This window comes from Tyto alba, unplaced genomic scaffold, assembly GCF_018691265.1.
Source record: "Tyto alba isolate M040663 unplaced genomic scaffold, T.alba_DEE_v4.0 Super-Scaffold_18, whole genome shotgun sequence".
Classification (NCBI taxonomy): domain Eukaryota; kingdom Metazoa; phylum Chordata; class Aves; order Strigiformes; family Tytonidae; genus Tyto; species Tyto alba.
Window position 1 is genome coordinate 11,234,659 of NW_024881280.1, and position 27,108 is coordinate 11,261,766.

General features: G+C 50.9%; 1 protein-coding gene across 4 annotated transcripts in view; it reads left to right on the forward strand.

Annotated features, from left to right (window-relative positions):
* SLC8A3 (solute carrier family 8 member A3) overlaps positions 1-26,162 on the forward strand; it is a 112,010-nt gene extending 85,848 nt beyond the window's left edge. Inside the window, exons 3-8 of one of the 4 annotated variants that reach the window (XM_032984698.2) lie at positions 1,805-1,911; positions 12,651-12,668; positions 20,705-20,829; positions 21,107-21,206; positions 22,561-22,836; positions 23,155-26,162. In XM_032984698.2, the coding sequence (XP_032840589.1) occupies positions 1,805-1,911; positions 12,651-12,668; positions 20,705-20,829; positions 21,107-21,206; positions 22,561-22,836; positions 23,155-23,531 (1,003 nt within the window). In that variant the 3' untranslated portion in view covers positions 23,532-26,162. Of the gene's footprint in view, positions 1-1,804; positions 1,912-3,299; positions 3,404-12,650; positions 12,669-20,704; positions 20,830-21,106; positions 21,207-22,560; positions 22,837-23,154 lie in introns of all 4 variants that reach the window. The other 3 variants (XM_032984701.2, XM_032984702.2, XM_032984703.2) reach the window with 3 other exon arrangements.
* Positions 26,163-27,108: the final 946 nt, after the last annotated feature.

A 27,108-nucleotide genomic window follows, 5' to 3' on the forward strand; every position in this document is an offset into this window, starting at 1 on the left:
ACTCTTCCCCCTATCTGTATGCATTTGAAAGTTAGGGTTTGGGACCAAGACCAAAACAAGAGCCAGCACAGGGAATGGGATTTCCGCAGTCATTTTCCAGAGTGCAGAAGCAGTTATGACTTGAGGGTCAAATTGTCAGATGGATGGATAATTTTGTGGTTGTTAATGATATCAGTAAGAATGCAAGCTGTAGTGATGTCAATCAATTCTCCTATTCTCTGTTGTGAACTGTTGATTTTCAGGGGGCTGCTGGCAGTGTCAGCATCCCCAGGATGCAGTCCTGCACTGCTCTTTCTCTGAAGTGCTGTGGGATCAAAGATACTGGTATATTTAATGCCGAGGGCTACTGGCTGAGGCACATAGGGATGGGAAGCTTGGGGCTATTTTTACAGATTCTTTGATTGCGAGTCCTGCTTTTCTCCTCCTTTCCATCCCCAGCTAAGACTGGCTGTGCACAAAATGCACCAGGGACTGATCTGAATGCTGAGGATGGGCAGGGAGCAAGGGGATGTTGTAGCCACAGGGCCACGTGTGTATACAGAGCTGTGGGACATGGAGGGTTGTTCATCACAGGAGGGGCAGCTGGGGGACAGTTGTTTTGGGGTAAAGGAAATGTTTTTTCCATGGAACTGATTTTTCATTTAGAAAATGCAGTTCCAACTTAGGGTTGGGGGGCAACTGGAAGTCCAAGAGACCTGAGATGGCAAGCACATGCCAGTGTAGAGTGGTTGCATTTATATGAGCATGTAATTATACGTGCTCATCAGTGCACATGCAGGCAATGTTTCATTTAAGAGGGTGTGAGATCAGCCTGGAATAAAAACACCAATCCCTTCTGTCATGAGCGAGGGGTGAGACCAGATAAAGCCTTGCAGCTACCAGGACAGTGAGGGGAGCGCAGGGGTCATTTTCAGCCCACAACAGTCAGCGCAGCCCTGGCTGGAAGGAGGCAGTGGGTTGGAAGAGCCTTCAATTCATTTCCCTTGTTCTGTTTGTGTGTGGAAGATGAGGCATGGTGACTTCTCCCTACGGCATATATTCACTGTGAAAGAAACCATGTCACAGCGAGCTCTGCTCTTCTTTTCCTATACAAGGTGCTCCAAGAACTCGTAAGAAATTTCCCAAAGGAGAGACATAAGATGTGCTGCCCAGCTGCTGCAGCAGCCAGCACCTCTCAGGGTAGGCTGATGAAGCTGTGCCTTTGGCAGCTGATGAACACCCATCACCTAGGATTCCCTCTGACGTGACTGGTGTCAAGAGCTGCAGGTTGCAGGGTTTCCCCACGGCCTGTGCTGCCAGAGGGTGTTTTTTGCCTGGCTGGTGGGTGTTTTTTTGCCCAGCCAGTGGGTACTGCCAGCAGGGAGGCAGCAGCACAGTGCCTGCGGGGTGTGTGTGTGCCTGTGTGTCTGCTTTTGCACGCGTGCGTGTGTGCGGTGGGTGGCAGGGTGAGGGAAGCCTGCTGCTCCGCTGGCTGTCAGAGCTCGTTGCCCGCACGCCGAGCCGTAAGCCACCGTGCTGGCGGCTCCTGAGCCCCTCGCCAGTTTGCAGGGGGATCAGAGACAATTTTGCCTAACTTCACTTTGCACGGTGTGGCCTGCCATCATGCCTTTGGGTTAAACAGAAAATTGGCCGCTGTCACTTGCAGGAGTGGGGCTTTAGCCTTTCTCAAGGGCCATGTTGAGCTTGTTCAGTGAGTGAGAAAACTTTGACTTTCTAATGTACTCATTCAACTCCTTCCTTCCTCCACTTTTGCTTCTCTGTTCCCTTCTCCCCTTTATGACCCTTATTATTTTTCCATCCACAGCAAAACAGTTCACATCAAGGTAATTGATGATGAGGAATATGAAAAAAACAAGAATTTCTTCATTGAGCTGATGAGCCCCCGCATGGTGGATATGAGTTTACAGAAAGGTGTAGTAACGGCCCTGCAGACTAACATTAACGTTCTTCTTTCCTCTTCTCTTCTGTCTCCTTCCTCCTCTTCTCCTCCTCTTCCTCTGATGTCTCTCTGTCTCCAACTGCTCTGCCCTGAACCCTGCTGTGCGCACACACTGTGTCACATGGTACCCGTGGGGTGGCGTGGGGGGCGATGCTGAGGAGAGGCAGAGTGGTGAGGGGGGCACAGAGAGAAGGATGGAGAGCCGTCCTGCTTGTCCGTATTTCTGCGGCGGCTTGAGAGGGACCTTCTGCCATCCCCCACTGGAGGATCCAAGCAAATTTTGTAGCGTCAGCGGGAGGATGCTGGCTAGAAACACATCCAGCATCTCAGGAGGTCATTGCCCAGCCCTGGTCCTGCGGGGTGTCCCAATCAGCCCCAGGATAGAAGAAGTCAGGAACCGAGGCCTGGCAGAGAATCAGCTCCTATAACTTCTGAGAAGGACTTGGCAAAGGCTGTGCAGCCCCCAGTCCAGTTGTTGTGGGGCAGCTCTGGGAGTGGGCGATGAGGGCAGGGAAGAGCTGACCCCCCGCTTTGGTTCTCCTGAGGCCTTACGGCAGCTGTAGGCATTGCAGGGGTGCTGAAGGGAGCCAGGTGAACTGACAGCAGGGAGAAGGGGCCAGCCCTGCTCCTGCACCCAGGGTATTTCCATTTGAGCCTCGGAGGTATTTTTGTCCCATTGTGTCCCCCACAAGGTCCCAGCAAATCTGTCCGCTCCCGCGGGAAGCTGTGTCCTCTCTTGGGGAACAGGTCAGGGGGAAGAAGCAGATGCTGTTGAGGAGGAAAAGCAGCAAGATGTGCCATTTTAAAAATGGAAATTAGAACTGTCAGCCTCTTTTGTAGCTGACGGAGCTGTAGCCTGATGGCAGAGATCCACCTTGCCCCACTGGGGAACATGTCTGTGAGTGCCCATCTCTCTCTCTTCTCCTCAGACTCCCAGCCCAGAGTCCCTGCAGATTTATTATTAATTGTGACGGTAGCAGTAGCAATTGATCTTCCAGCAAAAAACACAGTGGGTACCCCAAGGTGGTCCCTGGTGATTTCCAGGCAGCCGATACCCTTTCCATTACCATGTGACACTGAAAAAAACGCGCTGCAGAAGTCGCCTTCCACTAACCATCAGCAAGGTCCTCCTCCCCGTTGCTCTCCTTCCTCACCCTCCTTGCCAGCCCCCTCTCCCCCCTAACACCCTCCCGCTCCCCAAGGAGCAGCTACGACGGATGCCCCGTGTCTGACAGGCAGGCCAAGGAAGGGGAAGGGGCTGCGTGCCAGGAGCCTGCACCGCTGCTGCTGCTGCTGCTGCCGCCTCGCCTCCGGCCGGCCGACCCACTGTACACGGTTGTCTCTCTTGTTGTCCCTACAGGAAGACCGTAAGGGTTAAGATAGTAGATGAGGAGGAATACGAAAGGCAGGAGAATTTCTTCATTGCCCTTGGTGAACCGAAATGGATGGAACGAGGAATATCAGGTGTGAGATCCTTTATGAAAAAAATGCAAAAAGAAAAAAATCAGAATCAAGTCTCCAAACCCTGAATCCAGAAAATATAACCCTCTTTCTCCCCCTTCCCCTCCCTCCTTTTCTCCTCCTCCTGTAGATGGACAAACTTTTACTCTCTGCCCTCCCATATTCTTACTCTCACCCTGTTTCGGTCTCATCTCTGCCTTTTAGAGCCCAGCTTACTTCTGATCCTCCTTTTGTGCAATGCTTGAGCCTTGGAGGCTGTATTATTTTGATTGGGTTTCCCTGTCTTGATCTGTTTTTTGTTCTGAGCACACCTTTGCTGTTCTCCACTCTCCTGCTCCTTTGCCAGGACCTTTGGGAATGTGAAAGGCAAGAGAAGGGTATAATGCATGGCTGCCCTTCTGGCTCCTCCCGTATGCCCCCCTGTCCTTCCCTCTGTTGTTGCCTGCCAGTGGCATTGCCTTGGTGCTCCTGGGTCCCTATGAGGTGCCGTGAAAAGCCCATGGGAGAAGAGGGAAGGTGTGAGGTATCTTGGTTTGGTTTTTAAATGGTTCTCCTTTGTCTTTCATCTGAAACCCCCCTTAATGTGTCACAAGCAATCAGAGTCTGTTGTGCAGAGGGTGCAAAGCTCTGCTGAGTTCCTGCTTCATCAGCAGTGAGATCCGGGATCCCCCAGCAGAGCAGGTTTATAATGGGAATAAACCCTGACTTACAGTTGTGCCTTGCCTACATGTATCTTTTTCCTTGTCCCACACGCGTTTGACCTCTTTCTCACTGAGTGAGTCTTGCCGTTGGCTTCACCAGCTTTGGGGCGGCCCAAGAGGGCCAAGCTTTAAACAGAAGCATGTTACAAAAAGGAATTCAGATCCACCTTCTGGGCGTCTGATATGGAGTAGAGACAGACGTGTGTGCCCATGGGCTTATCCCTGCTCCCATGTGCTGGTGCAGGTGATGGGAACACTGGGCAGTTGCCCATGCATCGCACAGCTCTCCTGGGCTGAAACATCTCTTATCTTGCCAGTGCAGCAGCTGCCCTCTGGCCAGTCCAGCTACCGTGCACAGCTCTGCAGGGCATCTGGGATAGACACAGCTTGCATTAGCATGACAATGTCACATAGCATCTGTGGATCTGTAAAACGTAAACCCAAAGAGGATCCACAGTTTAATGCCATTAGACCGCCTCCTGCAGCCTGCAGGCAGTGGGGGACATTGGGTTTCACTGTGTGTTGAGCACAGGCCCTCGAGTTTCACCAAAATCCAACTGACCTTGGGTAGGAGCAGTCACCAACCTGCCATATCCCATGGGGGTATGTTCCAGCAGTTAATTGCCCTCCAAAGATGTGTGCACAGCTTCTAGGTAGCAGTTGTCTGGCCTCAGCCTGCAGCCACTGGTTATTTTCCTACTTCTCTCCATCAGATGAAGGAACTGGATAGCATGCTGCGGCTTCTGTGTAGGTACCTGCTCACTATACCCATATTACACTCAGATTTCTTCTTGGGAGTTTAAGGAGATTGCGCCCTTTGAATCTGCGTCAGTGAGGTGTTCAGCCCTAGATCAAAGTCTTCAGCCCTAGAATCACCCTGGGGTCTTCTCTCCACATGTGCCTTCCTGTCCACGGGGCTCTCACCTCCATCTCAGCAGGTACAGGAGGAAAATCACCTGCCTCTGGCTCTCTCCTGCTTATGTGCGTGGCAGCTTGGAGCATCACACTAAAAGTTTCTGCTCAGTCGTCTGCTCTCTGTGAGCCCTGCAACCTTTTCTAAACCAGTGAGCTTCAGGAACAGAGTCAGGTTTTGTGAAGTCCTGCTTTTTTTTTTTTTTTTTTTTTTTTTTTTTTCCTTTATAGGCTACATTGTATCTGTCTGCATAAAGACCTATTTAAAAAAAAATCCAAATAGCTCCTAAGGTGGGTTGGTTGTAAAAGGTCCTCTTCGTTATTAGGACTGTGGTGCCAGTTTGCTGTATTGTGTGTGTCTCATTTACACGGGCATCAGCTGGAGTCAGTGGGACTGTCTGATTTGCAACAGGCAGAGAGGAGATCAGAGCTGGACTAAATGATCTGCAGCACAGAGCCTGTGTTTCCAGCTGCCTCTCTTGGAGAGACCTTCATCACCCAGAGGAAGTAATGGACCGTGCTGAGGAAGAGACGCAGAGCTCTGGTTGGCCTTGTTAGAGAAAAGTCAGAATAGTTTTAAAATCTAAGAGGCGGGAGATTAAAATGCATCCATAAATGCTGCTGGCACAAGGTGGCACAGTCGCTACACTAATTCCAGAGCATCTGGAAAGATCCCCAGCTCCGTAGCGCGCTGCTGCGTGCTGTGGCATCTCCTCCGAGCCCACCTCGTGCCTGGGATGAAGAACGAGGAGCTGTGCCAGGCTTTCCCGTGCGGAGCATCGGGAGCGATGGGCGGCCGACCGCGGGGCGCAGGCGTGAGCAGCCGGCTCCCGGCGGGGAGGGGGCAGCGACCCACCGCGCAGCGTCGGGAAGGGATGCTCGTCACTGCGGGGGCAGAGGTCCCATGGCTTATTTATTGCAAAGCCCCACGGGCTGCAAGGTCAGCGCAGCCGCCTAGGTGCAAACGGGCCCCCGCAGTGCTGCCCGGGGTGGGGACATCCCAAACCACTGGGACTTGACTTGGTCTTGATGTGGTGATGAATGGGCCCCCAAGTGAGGGCAAAGCACAGCTCCTGCCTCTCCTGGGAGGTTCAGGCTGGGTTGCTCTTGATGAAGAGTCTCTCTGGGTTTCGGCTACCCACGTATTTGTTTCCAGCAGTACTGAAGATGTGGTTTTCCTGACAGTCTGTCCTTTTTCTGCTTTCGCTCCCCACTTAGCTGTGTCACACTGATCCTGTGCCTAGGGACCTGTAGACAGTTCTTCATAGTGTCTTCAAAACATCTCTTCCAGCCCTGTTGGGAGCAGAGCAGTGTTAGGCACCTCAGCTGTTTGGCAGTCATGTTTGGAAGTAATCTGTGATCCAGGTCACGCAGAGACAGCCAGTCCGTCGCAGTCGTGCCTGCACTACCGTAGCTTCGTGCCAAAGGTCTGCACTCACCGCAGGACCTCCCCGTGCTAGCTTACCTTGAGGATACAAGCTAGGTAGCAGTGATGGACAAGTAGAAATGTGCTTCTCAAACCAGCCTGGGGAAGAGTTTGGACAGTTTATTTTGGGATGCAGAACCTGGTCCGGAGCCCCATGCTATTCAAACCCAGTGTGCTGTCCCTGAGGGTACCCACGCTGCTGCTGGCTGCTCTGGCAGTGGTTTCTGATCGACAGGCAGTGGAGGAGGATAGCAGGCAGGAGCAGGGTTTGCTACCGTACAGCTGATTTACAGTACTGGCTGTGCCGTCCCATACACATGCTGATACAAAGCAGTCACCTCCAGCCAAGGGAACATCTCCCTGGCCCTGATCAGAGATGTGGGGCAGGGGATATATCTCCAGGAGGGTCTCTGTGAGGGTCAGAGCTCAGCAGGAAATTCATCCTATTGGTCTTGCTGTTTACACCTGCTAGCACCTTACCAGAGGAAAAAACACCTCTACTCAGGAAGGTACCTGTGGTGGTGCAAACACAGATTCCTGTCTTCTGGTTACTCAGGGCTTGCACAACACATAACAGCCATTGATACAGCCTTTTGACTGCAACATTTTGCATCATCTGCAGATGCTGCTTCTCACTGTTCACTCCCAATTATAACAGTGCCATGCTGCTTTGAACCGTGGGGCACTCAGTGGTTAACCCTTGCCGTAAGGAGAGCTGACCACTTCTGTTATTTCAGTGCTACATCTACAATAACAAACTTTCTCTTGCAGCTCATTTATTCTTTTTCACTGATTGCTTTCTGCAGCTGGAGTTTTTGAAAAAGCCTTTCTGATCATCCAAACAAATCACATCAAGTAGTTTTACTTTAGCAGCTCTTTTTGTTGATGTCCTCCACTAATTCAAAGAGATGAGAATAGATCTGAGATGGGTATCTTGCCAGCCCAGTCTGTGATGAAGACCGAAACTGGCTCAGTACTGGCGTATCAGATGCAAAGAGCACTGGTAAAAATGGTGCTTGCCGCAAGCTTGTTATGTTGAAGTGAATTAGTAAAAAGAAATCAGACCCCCACACTCTTTGACTGGAAAAGATGGTAGATGTTGCTTTTCTCTATCCTCCTGGCCATCTCCCAGGTTTCATAATTTTTTTTTTTTTTTTTGACTTCTCCATTTCTAAGAAATTAATCTCTGAATCCTTATTATCTCACCTTTCCTCTATATGTCCGGTCACATAAACTGAATCCCTGTCTACTGACTGCTGCAGGGCTTTGAAACCTCCCAGTACCCTGAGCCACCTTTCTGGCCGTCCTTTTTTCAGCACCTTTTTAAAGTGTTCCTGCAGTGAAATGAGTCTTTTCCTTTATGATAAGATGCTGTCTGTTGGTTTGACTCTTGCTTGTGTAGCAGCTCTGGTATTGTGTCAGCTCACAATTTGGAAGGAGGATTTTGCTGCTGTCAGCCCAGCAGGATTTTTGAAAAATACTTTCTTCACACAGCAGCTTTCACATTTTTTTTTTTTCCACAGTCCTGGATTACAGGAGAAAAACTTGCTTTGCTTTTCCTGGATAAAGTTGGTCTTCTGCTTAAATTGTGTTTGAGCTTAGTGTTGATGGCGCCAGAATGGCAAGTGAGGCTACTTTGGAAGATTTCACTTGATTGCAGATAATGGTGAAAATAGCATTTGGAAAATTATATTTCATGAGGGTAATTGGGAGTCTGCTCATGAGAATTCAGCTCGTGGCACAGAAGTGGAAGGTTCAACCTCAGGGCTGGTGCGTGAAGGCTGAGTCTTGAGGGTTATGCTTTGTAAAAGGGACCAATATCCTTCATGCAAAATTTTTCTTTGGAAAGCATGTCTCCCACAGAATATGACTTCACTGGAAACAGGAGCACAGATGGCTGAATATCAACAGCTTGCTGGCATGACCTGGCTTGGGAAGATCTTGTCTGAAGTCCTCTCAGCCCTCCCAGCACAGAGTCAACTTGTGTGGACAAATCTCACAACACATCTCCTTTTAATCAAGTGTCAGCACCCCTGAGGAGAAAGATTCATGCCCCAGAGGGAGCATATGGCTGGGAGTCACAGAGTAAGGATTAAACTGCAAAGGAAGAAGGATTCCTAGCTTGGATTGATCCAGCAATTTATCTGCATCAAAATATTGATGAAATGATGTGACTTGCTACAAAGGTCCGTGCCTGCATAAGATAAGCTGCATCGATACATGAGCACGTGTGCTGCAGTTTTCTGAAGTGTGGGCAGATGCTAAGAAACTCATTCCATCAGCTGCTGATGAGAATAGCAAAGAAATGTTAGATTGCAGTTACCTCCTTCCCTGAAGGTTTAATAATTTTCTTGCAGCTCTGTGATTAAGCTGAATGCTGCTTATTCTCCTGATGGAGGGGAGTCTCTTGGAGTCTGCAAGAGCTTTGCTGTTGACTTCAGTAATAACAACATTCGGGTTAATGCTGCAAAATCTCTGCCTTGTTTAGCCTATAGAAAACCACATGTTTATAGCTCTTCACAGTCCATTAGGGACAAGGTTTGCTCACCTGAGTGAGCAAATCTGGAGGCAGGGCCTGTGGACAGTTACATCTGGAAGGTGGGGGATGCTTATCTCTTTGGGGAGCTGAGCCTGCGGTTTGCATGGTCACTGAGCTCCTTTGGGCACACACGGGGTGCAGGCAATGTGTTGTCCTTGCCTTTGGCTGCCTGTGGTGCCCTGCTGTCACCAAGGGTCTCCTCAAAATCCAGCCTCCTCTCCTTCATTTCAGTTCACTCTGTAAATCCCAGGCCCTTAACAAGGATCCTCTTACCTACGCAGCGGCTTCCTGGAGTCTTTAGGGATATTGATTAGAAAAGATGTATGTTAATGAAGAATGAGTCCACAATAAAGCATGCAGTGTGGTCAAACAGCAGAAAAAGGTATTTCACTGTTTAGAAAAAGCCTGTAACACACATTTAGCATGTTGGGCTGTTGTAAACTACAGGATTGCCCAATTTCTGATCTGGTCCCATCCCAGGCCCAGTTCCTCTTGGTTTAACCTTCTTTGCCTTCAGTAGAGTTAGAGCAGGAGGGAATTCAATTCCTGATCCATAACCCACACCAACACACGTGTCACAGCAGGATTTGACCCTAAAATACACTGAAAACATGCAGATGAAATTGTATATTAGTAAATAGGGTTTTTTAACATCTAAATTTGGATCTAAATTGTCCGGTTGCAGGGCTGGCAGAGGAAGCAGAGTTAATGCACACAATTTTGGCTGCCTTAGTAAAAACCAGACCTGCAGAGCAGAGAAATCCCAGTAAAATAGGAACCAGGATCCAGAGCTGAAGGCTTTTTGTCTCCTGAGAGAGTCAACCTTACCTACCTTGTCTGCAGGCACGCGTGTTTGTGTGCATTCACGCCATGCAGGGGTTCCATGAGGGATACTTGGGACTGCTATTTTGGATTTGACCACAGAGCTGGTTTTAGCAGCTGCCTGTGAGAATGCTCACGTTGAGCCTCTGAGACTACCTGAGATGCCAACAGCAATGAGATGGCCTGGCACGGCCCAGCGAGGAGCGTGGCGTGCAGAGCAGGAGGGCAGGAAGGGGAACGGTGCCCCGGGGAGGGATGGAGGGATGCAGCCTGGGCTGGGGCAGCGTGGGGTGGCTTGTGGGATGGGAATGACACCGGGACCATCAGTGGGACTGGTACAGGTGCAGCATCCCCAGATGGACTGTCAGGAAACATTACAGGTCAGGGCTAAGGTCACATTAGCAGATGCGTGTGCAGGAAGGAAGCTTTAGCCCGTGAAATCATTTTCTTGCTTGCATGCACAGCATTCACTCAGAAATATAAAGATAAAAAAAAAATCCCTTGGCTTTCTGTATGCTGTATACTTGATGTTTCATTCATAGCTTTATAGACTTTTTCAAATATTCATGTATCATATCATAAGTGAAAGGGAGAAAAATAGTTCTTTTGCAGGCTTAGAAACAAATGGGGAAAAAATAAACTCAAATCCCAGAGCACTAGAATAACAGTTTTAAAAAACATGAGGAGCCAATTTTTATTTTTAATAACCACAGTAGCTTAGGGGCCCGGTAATATTTCATTATATTAAATTTGAACACCGAATCGACCCATTGTACTAATGCTTGTAATTGCAAAAGGCAAATTAAATTTCCCTGCATTGTTTGACGAACCAGAAGAACATGGAATAGTAAGGTGGCCACAGGGTAGCATGGAGCTGCAGCAGGACAGAGCTACAAGAAGACTCAAGTTCATGCTACAAGGGGCAGTGACAAGCCTGTTGGAGACTTCCAGGCAGAGCTTTGTGGGGGACAGGAGGTGTTGCGGGCAGAGCAAACATCCAGTTGCTTCTCGTGGCTCTGGGGCACTGTACGTGCTGCAGAACATATTCACAAATGGTCCCCCCCAAAGGTTTCTGACTCTCAAAACGAATTGACCCTGAAACGTGAGGGATACTCAGCAAGGAGCAGCTTTGTTGCCCCTTCCCCTTTCACCGCACCTCTGCCTGCCTGCATGGACAAGGGAGATCTCCTGGAGCACCCACGGATTTTCCAGCTGGGGGGATGGATAGGTGGATGGAGATCTTGACTGGGCCAGTGCCCCTCTGCAGGCTGCTGGGAAAGCTGTGCCCGTGGATATTGCCCGAGGGAGCAGGGGAGTGACTGGGAGCCGGGACTCGGGATTACTTCCCCTGGCTGTGCGACCTTTGACAAACCGCTTAGGAAATCACTTTCAAACAGCACAGATACAATTAGGTGCATCTGTGTAAAAGTGCCTGCTTTTCAGAGGCCTCAACCAGCAAGTCTGGGTAAATTAGCACTTTTGGAGTCCAGCCCACTTCTGAGTTTGCAAAATGTTCCCTTTAGCCTCTCTTTGCTTGCTTCGCCATCTGTCAAATGGGGCTGCTAATACTGACTCAGTCTTTGTACAGAGTTTTAAGCTTCTGAGTCTTAAAGTGCATGATAATAAGTGTTAGTAATTACAATACCATCGTCGTACGCAACCAAGTCTTTGGGGACTGGTTTGCTGCTTGAAGGACAGGTAGAAGTCAAAGCTAAGGCACAGAGCTGGTGCTTGGCCCCTCTTGAAAAGGTTTCGGTATTTTTTGCTATATGAACTCTACTGTAGTTAGTTTGAAACTTGGATGCAGGCTGTGCCTTTCTACAGGTAACACCTGACAGGGGTCTAGCTGGATGTTTCTTTGTGACAGCTCTGGGGAGTGGGGAAATCAAGGCAGGGGAGGGCCAGGAGACCACTGCCCAAGGCAGCAAGAGAGCTGGGCTGTGCCTGTATGGAAAGCCAGGGTAAACTCATCCTTTGCAAGGACCTTCATCCCCTTCTCCTCCCTTCCTCCCACCTCTAAGCGCACAGAACCACGTGGTCTCATTTCCCGGGAGGCAGCTGCATCCCGCCGTGATGATGCTGCACAGCATGTGCCCGTGCGGCACTGCCGGGCAGACCAGCAGCTTGGGAGCAAAGAGAGCCAGGAGGACTCAAAGCGGTGATGCTTTACGTGTGCCTGTGCTGCTCTCGGCACCCTGACCCTCCGGGAGCAGTACCTGTGGGGCGTGGGATAGGCGTAGGAGAGCCAGGGTGTCCCAGGGGATGGGGCATGGCCCTGTTACCCCCCTTCCTGTTTCACACTGGAGGCCAGCGCCCGTTTTATCAACACCTCCCTCTGACGATGCTCTTCTCATTGAGCTGCCTATCGCCCCCCGCCGCCCTCTCTTCTCAGCCACCCCCAGGTTTACCAAGGCTCCCCAGATGTGCCAAGCCCCACCACAACCACACTCTCGTGGCTGAAGTGGGGGCACCTCCCGTGCCTCTGGGTGAGTTTGGGTCGCGTCAGGCCCCGATGGTAAGCATAACTGTCCCCTCCACAGTTTTCCCTTCCCCTCCTCGCTACTCCCTGCCTGCATCCCATCCCTCTGCCTTCACTTGTGGGGGCTGGGGGGGTGGGGTTGGGATGACTTTGGGGAGCCAGTGCCCCGGTGCTCGCCAGCCTCCTCTCGGTCTCGCTGCTGCAGTGTCTGCTCCCCAGCCTGCGCCTGGCATGCTCGCACACCACCTTGCACCACGTCCATTGCTCACTGATAGCTGTCATCTGCAAAACAGCTTTTCCCCCTTGGATATTAACATTTCCCCTCTTTTCTTCTCTTTCCCTGTCTTTCTCATGTTCTTCTCTCCCCACAGCCCTGCTGCTCACCCAAGGTAAGTGCTTTTTCTCCTTTCCTCTGCCTGCTCCGTCTCTGGTTTTGTCCCCTTTGGTCAGGCCGCCCCCGTGTTTGTGTTTGCTGTGTTTTAGACAGACCCAGCTCATGGTATTCGTGTCCAGCAGGGACTAGTTAAGAGCAATGCATTAAAAACATGACAGTGATTGATTGACATCTAAGAGCATTTCCTATATTCCAGATTTTTCCTTGCTGTTTTGTGAAATGACCCAGCCAGGGTTGCAAAGTGGATCATGCAGCTCTGGCTGGTCCGGGGTCATGACTCAACCCTCTGTTTGGGCAGGTCTGGGGCTTGGGTTGTGCTGATGCACTGGGGAGCACGGGGCTTTTCTTCAGGGGGGTGGCAGTCCTGGGGTGCAGGCCGGTGTTGCCTGGGGTGGGCAAGGGTGAAGGGCTGCGCTGGTGACCCCTTCCCATGCAGGATCAGGCCATGCATCACCCCTCAGTGCTTTCACCTGGGTGTTCTCCACCTCCAGTACTGGGGGGTCCCAGGGGTGCGCCCAACACCAGGGCAGTGCTACCAGCACACAATAAACACCATCACCATTTCCCTCCTCACCCTCAGCTCTGACTCTGCACTCTTCATCTCCTCTTCCTATGGCAGGATTTTATGTGTATTAATACTGAACCCTCCCCATCCTTGCCCAAAATCCCCATTATGCCAATCTCTCTTGATCCTGCTGTGGTATTCTGTAGGCCTCCTGTGTTTTTCTTATTCCTTCAATTCCGGATACAATTACCATTGAATTTGCACTAAAGAAACATTTGTCAAAAGATAAGGGTGGGCATGCAGGGTGCAGAGAGGAGCTCAAGTCTGATAGGTTTGCAAGCAGAGCTGAAAACCAAAGTGTGCATCATGCCTGAGGTGTGCTGTGCAAGCTTCAGTCTCCGCTCCTTTTGGAGGATGCCAAATCTGCTGCACAGGGGATGGCCTGAGCCCATCTGATATTGGGCTAATTAGGAAATTGCTAGTGGCAAGCAGAAGTTCCCAGATCCCCAAATATCAGCTTAGGGTGTTTACGGAAAACTCCTCAGAGCAGTTTGGACGCTTTCCTTTTTTACTTCTTCAGGTCCAGGAGGACTGGAAATAAGTTGAACACAGCCTCCTTCCCAGTAATTTCATTGCTTTAATTCAGTAGCTGCCTAATTTGATCAGAACCTTGGGAACCAAACAATTTCTATTAAAATGACATAACTTTCCTCCCTCAGTTGTGATCCAGCCTGATTGCTTTTGGCAGTTGTTGTTGGAGAATTTGCTCACCAGCTATGGAAAGTTGCTTGCCAGTTAATAAAGAAAAGCCTCCTCTCTGTCTGGGAGGGGGATTCCCTGGGGTGCCCCTCTTGCTGGGGTGTCGTCCCCCCCCGCCGTGCATACGGAAGGTGCTTGGCTGTGGTTTGAGCTCGTGGTGCTCAGCCCCTGCACACACTTCAGGCCGGCGGCCGGCTGGCGAGCAGAGCCCCGCTTGCCACAGCAGCATGTGCCACAGTGTCAGTCAGTGGCCATCACAGATAATCAGCAGGAGAAGTGACGTCCTCATTTAGTCCGTGCCATGTTAGATTTAAATTACATGGACGCACAGGAATCTGTGTGGAAAACAAAACAAAACAAAACAAAACAAAACAAAACAAAACAAAACAAAACAAAACAAAAAACAAAACAACCCTGAATTATGGAAAGTTTCTGTGGAATCTGTCAGTCCTGCTCCTTGTCCCCTCCCTCCTGGAGCAGCTCACACAGCTTTTCCCTGGCAGGGGACCACTGGGCACCCCAGCTCTCCTCTGCGGCCCTGGGGCGGGTGTTTGCCCTCCCGCATCTTCAGCAGCCCCCGCGGGACCGGCAGCGGCGTGGCCCCCACTCGCTGTGGTGGCCCTGTCTCCTTGCAGAAGCCCCGAGGAGCCCCGATGGATGAGCCCAAGTGCAAATGCCTCTCTTGTCCCAGCAGCCCTTACCTGGGAGTCAATGGGAGATCCTGGCTCTGCCTCTCCCGCCTCCCAGAGCCTTCCCTGGGAAAACAGGGATGTGGATTTTACACCGGGCAAAGTAACTGGGCAGGGGAGAGCCTTTGGCACAGGTTCAGCTCAGCATTTGTTTCCTCCAAACGGGCTTTCTGAGCCAGACTTGCAAAGCTGTGCAAAGCTTTTGAAAGCCCAAGTATGGAGTGGCTGTGGAGTGACTTGAGAGTCAAAACTGGTTTTCTTTTTAATTTCTCTGATGCGTAACCTTTTGTTTTGGCACTGGCAATGATCTGTTTGTATACTCTTTATATGGGGAAATATTCAATACTGAAGTGCGTAGCTACTTCAGTTGTCTCTGCCATTGCCAGCAGTGAATGAACTGCTCTGGTGGTCCTTCCAGACTTTGCAAAAGTTGCTGAAAGCCTGAGCAGGACCTTTGCTTGCTCAGGAGGTCCAGATCTTTAAATGGATGAAGAATTACCTCTTTAAATGATAGATGCTTCTCTGTGTCCATGGTAGATACTTCTCTACCCTCATTTCCACATATTCAGTAGATCAAAGAAAATATTTCTAAATATGTTTTTTTTATTAATGCATTAAATCTCCTGGGTCCACTTTGCAGTGAAAAAGACTGGGGAGCAGAGACATCAGTTGACTGGCCTGTCAGGGACAGTCGTGTCAACACCAATCTCAAGGCAGAGCTGGCAGTGGAATAATGCGCAGTTCCCAGCCCTGTGCCTTAGCCTTCCTCTCATGAATGTGCAGCCTTTCCCAGTTAGCCTTAAGGACACTGGGGCATGTATACGGGATGTATCACGCCTCAAAAATAGCTTTCAGGGCTAAGTAAGCAGATTCCTCCCTTTTTAGTAAGCAGCCCATGCTGCCGGTGCTTGTGCATGGGCATGTGTTTCAGTAAAGGGCATATCCATATGCTAACCTCACAAGCCGGAGTGTCTTTTAGCCAGCAGTCTTCCCCAGTTGTGACTGATGGCTTGACAGCGCTCTGGAGAGGGGAGCTCATTTCATGCTCACTGTTTACTTTGTTTAGCCAGGATTATATTTTATTGAGCTGCAACAAAAAAAAAAAATAAATAAAAAAAAATTTCCCATTTTAATTGTCGTTTTAATTTCTTCCTAGCAGCACAGTCCCCAGAAGGGATGACCTTCATGCAGATACATACCCACTCTAGAAATGGAAGGAGATGAGATAGCACAAGGGGTGTGAAATGGCCTTCACAGCAATCTTTCATGAATACATTGCTGGTTTTAATCCAATTTATTCAGCAAGTGACAGGGAATACAAACTGGTCCGTGGCAGTTTGATAGTCTTACAGCATTGCATTGGTGACGGCTATCTATCTCTCTGATGACATTACAGGGCCTTCCCATTGCCTGTTTCAGCTCCAAAGGTGCAGTGGCCAGATTACCTCGTGGAAATGGGCTTTATCTAACTTTGATCTATGATGTGTCTGGAAGGCCACAGCCAATGTCCACTTCCCATTTGGTCCCCCTGGTCTGAAGGAGGTTGAACAAGCAAGCACCCATGTAGAACCGTCCAGGAGCAGTGCATGACGTGGGAATGCTGCTCAGTGCTCCCCTTTCCCCTGGAAGAAATAAGAGAAGGGGATATGCTTACACTATTTTGACCCCAAGAAACTTCCCATCGTGTGTAGGTCTGAAATCATTTAGCAAATAGCTTCAGATCAAGTCCCGGGATGGCTCCGCAGGCGTAAACTCAGGGGAGAGAGCTGAGGAGTGAGACTGGCACGGCTGGTAAAGGCCCCAGGCTTCGAAGCGCAGCTGTGGCAGGACCATAACTAGGAACTGCTGGCTCCCCTTGTTCTGTCCTACCTTTAAAGGTCTGAACTGACCCTGAATGAGGCAGAATAAGTGAGAGCACAGAGTGATTTAACCAAAAACGTCTCCTTGCATTGAGTTCAGCACCTAGCTGGTGTCAGCTGTGGCCATCTCTACAGCCTGGGCAAAAGCCAACTTCTCATTTCTCCCACCCAGCCTTTGCTCTTACCAGACCTGTTGTCTCCCCTGTGTGTAGCATCTCCTCCCTACCCCATGGGCTCCCAGGCACGAGGTGCAGAGCACCTCGGTGCAGCTCCTGGTGCAGCCGCCCCAGCCTGCCTAGCCTTAGCAGCCTGTGCATGCTCCTGTAGCTCAGATAGGCTGCTAGCGCTCGAAGGTGGCACACACTTACGTGCCAGAGCAGGCAGAGTTTAGGGGACCCCTCTCTCGCCACCCCCCTCCTTCCCAGGGAGGAGGTGGAGGCAGCCCAGGAGGTCCTGACAAGCTCCTGTTCTTGCTGGGCATAGCCAGACCTTATCAGGTTTAATTGGGGTTGACAGCAGGGAGTCCAGGGTGCAATCCACATTGAGAAGTAGGTACTGGTGCTGATACAAACAGAAATCGGGCTAGTTAATAATTGAGCTGCAGCTTGGCAGCATTCACCTTGACAGACTTGACCTTCCAAATTAAATATCTGTCCCTTCCCCCAGCCCCTCGTGGTTTATTTATCACAGCCCTTGGTAGTCTTCTTCTCAGGCTACTGCTCTGGGGTGATGTGTGACACACCTCACCGATGCCCTGTCCCTGCTTCCTGGAGGATCCCTCCAAGACCCCAGCCCTAAACCTCAGGAGGTGGGGACTGTGGCTACCATAGACCAAGTGGGAATTTGCCCCACGCTTGCAGCAGAGACAGCGGCCTCCCACGGCTCCAAAGGCAGGCTGGTGCACCCTGCTATGGGATGAAGTGCTTCCCTGAAAAGCAGGAGCATCGGGAGTGTGCTTTTCCACTGGGATGCTGCAAGAGTTTCTTCCCTCTCAGCTGCTGGGTCTGTACACACAGGGCTGAACTCAGTCCTCAGCATCCCATCGGAACAGATAGACCCAGCAGGCCTCAGGTTGGGGTCTGATGTTTTGCAGAGATTGGCACTGACTCCTGCTACAGGGTGCTCAGGTATCCTAAAGAATAGGTGAGGAGAAGTGGTGGATTCATGTGGGTGCTTTGTATCGCTCTTTGGAGGTGCTTAGCTCTCCCCCTCAACTGTATGTCGAGTATAGGTTGAGACAAGAGACATGTCAGCTGGGCTCCTAAACTTGTCCTTCCTGCCAGAAATGGCACTGCTGTAACTTCAGAGGACAATCAGCAGCCTGGTATTTGGCACCTATGGGTCACCTGCATGAGCGCATCGAGTAAGATCCAGCACAATATTGAGACATTGTTGTTCAATGTCTGGGATTGTTCAGCCTGGGGAAGAGAAGGCTCTGGAGAGACCTTATAGTGCTTAAAGGGGGCTACAGGAAAGCTGAGGAGGAAGCCCTTCAGAGCTGTGGTAAGCACCAGCACCTTCACTTTGGTGGAGTGCCTCGTCCCATGCTCACACTGCATCCAGCCCCCAGTCTGTCCACTCTTGGACATGGACATGTCGCTTGATTTACTCTGAGAGCTGCCTGGCAAGTGATTGCCATGCTCATCAAATCAGTAGGTGATCTGCAAGTGGCTTGCAGAGACAACAAAGCCACCCGCTAGTAGCCGAAGGTCGTGCCTCTGCCCATGGACATGGGTGTTCCCATGCAGCCTTGGACCTGGTGCACAGTAGCAAGAGATGCAGGAGATCTTCCTCCTCAGAGGAGGGATTTGGGTCTTGCACTCTCCTGCCTGGCACAGGTACATAAACCATGATGAGCAAGACGCCGGGTTTCTGTGTTGGATGCTGCTCCCTACAGGGAGGAGAAAGCTGTCTTCACAGTTTGTGCTTACGGACCTACCTGCAGTTCAGCCTTGCCTAGGTAGCTAATATTTGCATGAGGCTCCATATTTTCTTACTATGACAAAGGCTTTTGTCAAACCAGTCAATGTGGTGACTGAGGTTTCGTTGCATCGTTTCTCCTGGAGTTGTTAATCCAAGGAAATTCTGCCTGATACTCCCCATTTTCAGGGCAGCTCCTCTGATTCCAGACTTTTTCTTTCTGCTCTGTGCAACTGCAGCCACTGGGCAAGAGCCCAAGGAACCATGCCGCCAGCTGCGACGGCAGCTTTTCAGATGTAGTTACTTCCCAGTGGAGGTTGTAGTGAGCCAGACTGTCACCAAGTCCCAGCTTTGCAACCCTGCTGGGATGGCTGCTGTGCTTTTGCTCAGCTCAGTACTGTCAGCACGCACTCGGCTCGTGCGCCAGGCTGGGCCTTGCAGAGCTGAGGGTGCCTCCTCCCCTGAGCTTCAGGTTATGGGGGAGCTCAGACAGAAGCAAACCACACACGTGGTACAGCAGCTGATGTGTAAGCACCTGCATTTTCAACAATGGATACAGTTTGTCATCTTCATACACTTCCAGGTAAAGGCAGAGACTGGACTTTCTGAATCTCTGTCTTGAAAAAAAAGATGTAGATTTCATCTTACTCCTTGCTTAAGTGAATATAATTAACTTGAATCTTGTTCTTGATAATCATCAGTTCACGCCTCCAAGTGTAGTATAAGGCAGAACATTTTCTCCAGGTTCACTCCTGTTTCTGTGCTTCTCCAGCTCAGCTGCCTCCTCCCCTCTGTCCTCACTTGGCCTTTGCCTACAGTTGCCCCCCCATCCCATGGCATCCTGCATTGCCCATCTTCTCCAGGTGCTGTGCTCCCCTGCCTCCCCTCCCTCTTTTTTGTGAACTTCTGAGGATTCCCAAATCCAGAGTATGCTGTCTTTGAGCTAGGCACTGATGGTCTTGATGTACGTCATTGATTTCAAATGATGGATGCAGCTGTTTCTGCTTCTGTAATGGGTTATAATAATGTCATCTGCCACAGGAGTTATTATATATTTTATAAACTCTGCAGGTCTTGCAAGGCTTACAGTCTTTGCAATCAATCTAGCTGAGTTGATGAAGAGAAGGCAGAGTTTATAACTAGATTTCCCTGGGACTTCATAATTTCTGTGTGATTTTTGATGCAGAGTATGAGATCTGGTGGAGCCCTCATGGGATTAATGATACCTGAGGCATTATCTGGGGTGTTTTTAACCTCTACAGGAAACTGTGGGTAACATCTAACACTGACTTAGCCAGAACAAGATGCTCTGCCTCTGTGCTACCCTCCAGGTTCTGCAGAGCTCCAGCTCCCCTCCCAGGCTCAGCTGGGCCCCGTGCTGCAGCGCGTACTCTCTGACTGGCAGGCACAGGAAAGCTGAGGGAAACCCAGCTTCTTTCTTGAGGTGTCAAGGATTTCCAGAGACCCCATCAGCACATGCCTGCACTTGGGTGTGTGGTTGGGAGAGGAGACCTGGGTCAGAGCTGGGGACAGTGCCGGAGCACCCTTCCTGCTGGTTGGGGTGCTCCTTCCCATCTGGGCAACCAGAAGCTCCCTGGGCACCTCCCTGGGTTTGCTGGGGCATCAGCAAGATAAGCCTGACACAGGGTCATCTCATCATGCTGCTGACCCGGAGTCCTGGTTTAGTTTCCTCCAGCAGAAGCTGAACATCCAGTAATATGAAAGAAAAAAACCCACTTGGTTCCTTACTTAGCATCTTCCTGTTCATTTTTCCAAATGCTAGGAACGTGTTCATGTGTGCACATGTGGTCATGACTATGTGTGTCTGTCTGAGCGTTAGATCAAGCACTGAGTGGCACAGGGTGCCAACGGTGACTTTCTAATCAAAGGGGAATAAAAAGATCCTGTCTTTTGCTCATTCAAACCAGGAAACACGCCAGGGCATTAAAGCTGTCTTAAGGGACGCTTGTGCCAGATGGCGGAATGAATTGGTACCTCGGTCTTCCCAAAGATGTGGCTGCTGCAGAGATGATGCGAAGACATATGTCATCCAAGAATGCCAGTTCAGGCTGAAGAAGCATTTGAGGTTTTATTTTAATAAGTTAAAACCATGTTGCATACGTTCTTGGTGACTAACTGGTATTTGGAAATCTTGGTCCTTTGTTTCTGTGGTCCAACACCCCACCACTGCCCCCCAGATTGCTGCGTGCCTGTGCTCAGGCCCTGCAGCCAAGCCCCTGCTGCGCCCCAGTGCTCCAGGGCTGCTGCCTACAGTTTGATGTTGACCTTGCTTTCACAGATGTGGCTGAGAGGAAGCTGACGGTTGAAGAGGAGGAAGCCAAAAGGATTGCAGAGATGGGCAAACCAATACTTGGCGAGCATCCCAAACTAGAAGTCATCATTGAGGAGTCCTATGAGTTCAAGGTCAGTAGTGGTCCTAGTGGTCCTCCAGCAGAGGGAAGGCACATGGCACTGAAAAACAGCCATGGAGAGCAGGACTGAGGAGGCGGGGGGTGGCTGCATGTGCCTGTCCAGGGAGAAGGTGGGCCCAGCTCCAGTCATGGCCTCGCCTGGCTGGTAGGAGAGTGCTCGTGGCAATTCCACAGTTTGGGAAGGGTCTGTGAGACCACTGTGCACTGAAAGATCTGCCTTGCCCACTAGCAGCCGGCTTAATTGCTGTGCATCTTTATTCCCGCAACAGAGCACCGTGGACAAGCTGATTAAGAAGACAAACCTGGCTTTGGTTGTAGGGACACATTCCTGGAGGGACCAGTTCATGGAGGCCATTACCGTCAGCGCAGGTGAGGGTATCTGCCTTTTGCAGATACATTAGCCAGGAGCTCAGGAGATCCGTCTTTTGGTGTGGAGCCATCCAGGAGGCCAGTTTTCAAAGAGTTTACGTCCACTGGTGGTGTTCCTGCTGCTTCAGTGGTCTGATGAGCAGCACACAGGCAGCAAAATCCCGTCCTGGATGGGCTGCTGGCTCCTGGTGTGCCCAGTGCTGTCCTGTAGCTCCTGATGCTGGAAGATGTCCTGTCTGCCATGGCCAGTAGAGTTTCTGGGAGTAGGGAGGGTTACCACATGTGGACAGGAGATGTTGGCCCACGAGGCAGCAGCTGGTGGAGGAAAGGCCCAGAGACCTGCGAGCTGTTGCCCGGGGAGCCTGAGAGACCTCACTGCTTCTGGAGCCGGGCAGCTGTGCAGCAGACATTTTAGGCATGCCCATGCCATTAATGACACTCAAGCACTGTTCTGGACCTTTCCTTGATGTTCTGGACCTTTCCTTGATGTTCTGGCATCTTCCCCAAAGGGCTGTTTTCCACCCAACCGTAGTGCAGGCAGCAGGAAGGCAGGCAGTTGGGTGGGAGCTGTTGCCAGTGCCCACGAGGTCTTCTTCTGACATGAAAGAAGAGATGTGGGGTATTCAATTTTCTTCTTTGTAGCAGTTAAGAGAAACTGCTTCTGTGGAAAGAGTACCTCCATCCTTGGAGCAATATTTTTTCCCAGGCCCGCTTCTCTCTTCCTATGTCTCTCTCCTTCCCTTGCCATCTCTCCCCTGTGCTCCCTACCTGCTTTCTCTTCATCCAGTTTATTTCCATCATCCCGTTTCTGCACAGGCTATCACAGGGATAACCTGGCCCACCAAGCTAAGGATCTTCTGCTGATACTCTCACACAGATGAGATATTTCTTGCTGGGATGCTGCTGGTCACCAGCTTGTGCTCTAGGGCAGGAGGACCAAGTGGTCTCTCCAGTTTCCAAGTTCTATCACTTTCTGCTATTTTTCACACCAAAACTTTACTTGCCTGTGTAACTTCATGGTGCCCCTCAACGGTGATCTCCACAGGTTGACTATGCCCTACGTGACTGCCTGTGGATGGGGACAGGGCTGCCCCTCTGTAGGTACAACACACCGTTCTGCCACTCTCCAGCCCTGCAGGCCCTAGGGTGGATGGGAGGCACCCCTCTTGCCAAGCCTTACCCATCGGTGTGTCCCGAGCCCACTGTCATAGCCAGCACCATGCCACCTTGTCCCAGGAGAGCATCATCCCTGGAATCCTGGGGTGGGGGAGCCAAGCACGGGCTGCAGCCCATCCCTGTAATCCTGACCTGCCCCATCACGAGCGCTGGATCTCTCCTTCCACATTGTTTGCAGCGGGTGATGAGGACGAGGATGAGTCCGGTGAGGAGCGCCTGCCGTCCTGTTTTGACTACGTGATGCACTTTCTGACCGTCTTCTGGAAGGTGCTGTTTGCTTGCGTGCCCCCCACTGAGTACTGCAACGGCTGGGCCTGCTTCGTCGTCTCCATCCTCATCATCGGCATGCTTACGGCTGTCATCGGCGACCTCGCCTCCCACTTTGGCTGCACCATTGGCCTCAAGGACTCGGTGACTGCCGTCATCTTTGTCGCCTTTGGCACTTCTGTACCAGGTAGGGTGGCCTCAGGGCGGGGATGGGGTGTGAGGAAAGTCCTCTGGTGGCTCTCCTGCCCCCAGGGAGCAGCTCTGGCATGGGATGGGGTTCAGGCTGGGAAAGGGCTCCACAAAGCCCTGTCCCCAGGCAAGGCCTGCACTTGGTGGCAACACGGCGTCCCCGAACCTGGGAGGGGAGGTGCGCACCAGGAGAGGTCCGTGCCCCAGCCTGGTTGGTGCCACACCTGAGCCTCCCTTGTCCCCCAGACATGAAGCATTACCCATTTCTCCTGTTGGACCTCCAGTGATTTCTCCTTCCCTCCTCCCCCAACCCCAGACACCTTTGCCAGCAAAGCCGCGGCCATCCAGGACATGTACGCCGACGCCTCCATCAGCAACGTCACCGGCAGCAACGCTGTCAACGTCTTCCTGGGCATCGGGCTGGCGTGGTCGGTGGCGGCGATCTACTGGGCATCGCAGGGGCAGGAGTTCCAAGTGTCGGCGGGCACCTTGGCCTTCTCCGTCACCCTCTTCACCATCTTCGCCTTCATCTGCATCAGCGTCCTCCTCTACCGCCGGCGGCCCCACCTCGGCGGGGAGCTAGGTGGCCCCCGGGGGTGCAAACTGGCCACGACGTTGCTCTTCGTCAGCCTCTGGCTGCTGTACATCCTCTTCGCCACCCTGGAGGCCTATTGCTACATCAAGGGGTTTTAGGCGGTGGAAGGACGGTGCCGCCGGGGGGAGGGACCCCCTCCTCCGTTACCTCACCAGGCACCGGTCCTGGAAGCGCGGATTCACCGGAGGGGACGGCTGTCCGTCAGGGGCTGCCGCTGCCCAGACGGTTGGACGGCTAGGCGCCAAGAAGGGCAAAACCATCCCAGAGTGAAGGAAAAAAAAAAAAAAAAAAAAACAAACAAAAAATAAACAAAACAAACAGACAAAACCCACCCCAAAATGATGCAAAAGAAAAGAAATCAACAATGGAAAGTGTTGAAATAAAACAAAACACAATAAACCCAGCCACTGACCCCATTCAAAGCGATTACGAAGTTTCAGCCATCTCCAGAGGCCACCTCTCCTGTAGGGGCTCGTCTCCTTTCCTCCCGAGCACCCCTCCTCTGTAAGGAGGTGTTTTCTTATTTTTACTGGTTGGGAATTGCAGAAGTCTGATCAGGAATTTGTGGGTTTGGTTTTTTTTTTTGTTTGTTTGCTTGTTGCTTTTTTTGGTTTTGGGGGAGCACACTGCTTGATTTATTTTTTTTTTCTTTTTTACTTCTTAAACAGAAAAATGTTAAAAATTTAAAGCTTCAAGCTGCCATCAGTGCTGGAATTGAACATGTGTATTTTCTGAAGCCACAAAAGACTGTGACACAGTCAAAGAACTTTTTCACTATTGCCCGTTCCCTCCCCCGCCACCTTCCATTTCTTTCTTTTTAAGAACATCACAAGACTGATATATTTTTAATACAAACACAGACACACACATTTAGTGACAAAGGCTGGAGCATGTAGCATCTCAATCACCCGCCTGGGCTAAGAAAAAAAAGGAGGAAAAACCCCCCAACCCTCTAATATAATACTTATCATGTATATTTTGACTATGGCATTTCTCTTTGTATAATTAACTTCGAGCTTGTGGTACTGCAGGGAGAGAAAATTATGTTAATTTACAACCGATAAAGAAATAAATGGCTACCCAAGAATAGCCTGCCCTGGAGGGGGTGGGGGGGCCGGGGAAAGTGGCACTATCTCCTTGGGGGTGTGGTGGTGGTGGGTTGGCTGTGCAGTCCTCCTGCTCGGAGGTGGAAGTGAATTCAGGAAAACCCGGCTAGCGTGCCCGTACGTTCCCAGCGCCGTCCCACCCTGAGCTGTGGCGTGGCTGCCCTTTCACTCGTTTGCTACCCCCGTTTTCACAGTGCCCGCATCTTGCTGGTGGTCTTCAGGCCATTGAAAGGTACAGGCTTAAAAACTGCCACCCATGTCAGGACTCCTGTGTCATCTCGAGTACCTTTAAGGAACACCAGACAGACATAAAGGCATCCTTTTCATCTGAAGTGCATTTATTTTTAAGGAAAGACAAAACAAAAACTAAAAAAACACCACCACGAGAGTATGTCATGAATTACATCAATGGCTGCAAATTGAAATGTTGGGTTGGTAATAAAAATAAATAAAAACTATACCTATATCTATATAAACAGTGCTATCTAGAAACATATTTCTTAACTGAGAGCCCTGGAAGAGGATGTTAAAACCTTAGTCTTTGTAAAGTGTTTTCAAGATGAATATAATTTCTTCTATCAACAAACAGGTGCTGTAAAGGGAACCATTTTCTTGATAAAGTTCCCTATAATAAGCCAAACGTTGGGAGGCAGTGAGTAAGCGCGGGGCTGCCAAAGGGCAAATCCCTGCCCACTGCAGTGCTTCCCGCTGCCCCGGGGGCAGGGAGGAGGTGTCCACGGGTTAAGAAAAAAGCAATGGGAACAAGGTTGTAATGGACAAAATGAGATGTAACATTATAGCAGGTGACTCCATGAGAGTGACAGTGGTCCTTAACACACAGATGAAGTATTTATTTTCATACAAAATGTTTATCAGATATCTATATCTCTATATACATGTGCATACACGTGAGGCAAGGAAGAAGGAGCCTTCTCAGCGGAGCAGCAGGAGCTTTGCCGGTGGGAGCCCACCGTGGGTGAAAGCCATTGGATTTGATGTCGACAAGCATCCGATCTCCTGCCTCCTCACCCTCCCTTTGCCATGTCTTTGGGGGCGAGCCTGAAAAAGACGGACAAGGAACCCCGAGGCCAGGCTCCCACCGAGCTTGCCGGTCCTTCTGGCCTCCGGTGGTGCCCGCAGCCACCGAGAGCAGCTGCTGCCGCCGCCGGCCGAGGACCACGAAGCTGGCACGTGTGACACTGAAGGAAAAATTACAAAAGCCCCCAAATGCTGCCTGTGGGGGTTTAAAGTGCAGCTCTCAAGGGGAGGTTGTTCTCATCGCTGTTTTTAATTTGGACATCTAAAGTCTGTTGAGCTTTTTTTTGACCTGTGCCAGCTCCCCCACCCCTGGCTGATGCCTGGCCTGGGGAGCTGCTGTGCTGTTCTTCTGTTGCTTGTGCTGTATCCACCATGTGCTTTTCATCCGCTTCCTTCTTCAGCCGACTGCGGGGAGGGGGCGTGGGGTGTGGGGGGAGGACTGGCTGCCATCAGTGCCAACTGCATGGGGACCCTGGTGCTCTCCATGCAGGAGGGTGATCTGCGCCAGGCCGACAACATCCGTGGAGTGTTTCTTTTCTTTTTTATTTTTTACTTCATTAAAAAATATGCAAGCTAAAAAACAAAGCAGGTTTGGTGCTTTTGGGGATTTATTTATTTATTTATTTATTTGTTTGTTTATTTTGCTGAGGCTTTTATGTTTCATTTTGGGTCTAGCTAGCTGCTTACTCCTGTTTTGCTTTGGGGAAGTGCCTGGACTTGGTCACACTGGCTCTGGCTGGTTTGCCCCCCAGCTCCCAGCCCTCTGGTTCGCTACTGCTGGGAGCACCCCACAGCGCTTGCCCCTGGCTGGCTGGTGGAGAGGAGATTTTGCTGCTGGTTTTGTTGTTGCTGCTCCTTCCCCTTTGTTTCTCTTGGCAGCTTCCCTGCAATAACAACCCCTGGCCCCTCTCCGCAGCCCTCCTGCTTTGGGTGGCACATGTTCACCTTTCTGCCTCCTTCCCCCTTCCATCCCCACTCCTTGCCAAGACCCCATCACTGATGTGGTTGAGGCTCAGGAAAGCATCCTGACATCAGGAGGGAAAAACTGAGGTGATCAAAGGAGCTGCTTTGTCCCTGGGGCCTTCCATGGCACAGGGGCTTAATCTGAAGGCCACACATGGTGCGGGGCCAGCGGCACCTCTAGCTGCCTTCCCACCACTGCTGCCACAGGGGGAAACCCCCCACCCCCTCCGCACCCCACAGGTTTTGCCGTCCAGGTGATGTTGGTTAAAAATCAGCCTTTGGCTAAAGAAGAGTTTTGCAATGAGGAGTCACTCGCCCATTCCCTCTCACCCCTCCCCTTGCCCAAGCTGACGGGGAATCGTGTCCTGGGTTTGGCTGGTACCATGCCACCTCCGCACCCAGCATCACCACTGACTGCTTTTTTCCACTTGTATTTGGGCCCCTGACCCAAAAAGTGCCCTTTACAGTGGGATTTGAGCTAGAACCATCCCCATGTGCCTTTCTGCAGCAGAAAGGTGGCTGGTGCAGCCCGTGACCCTGGGCTCCCATCTTTGCCTGCCAGCACAGG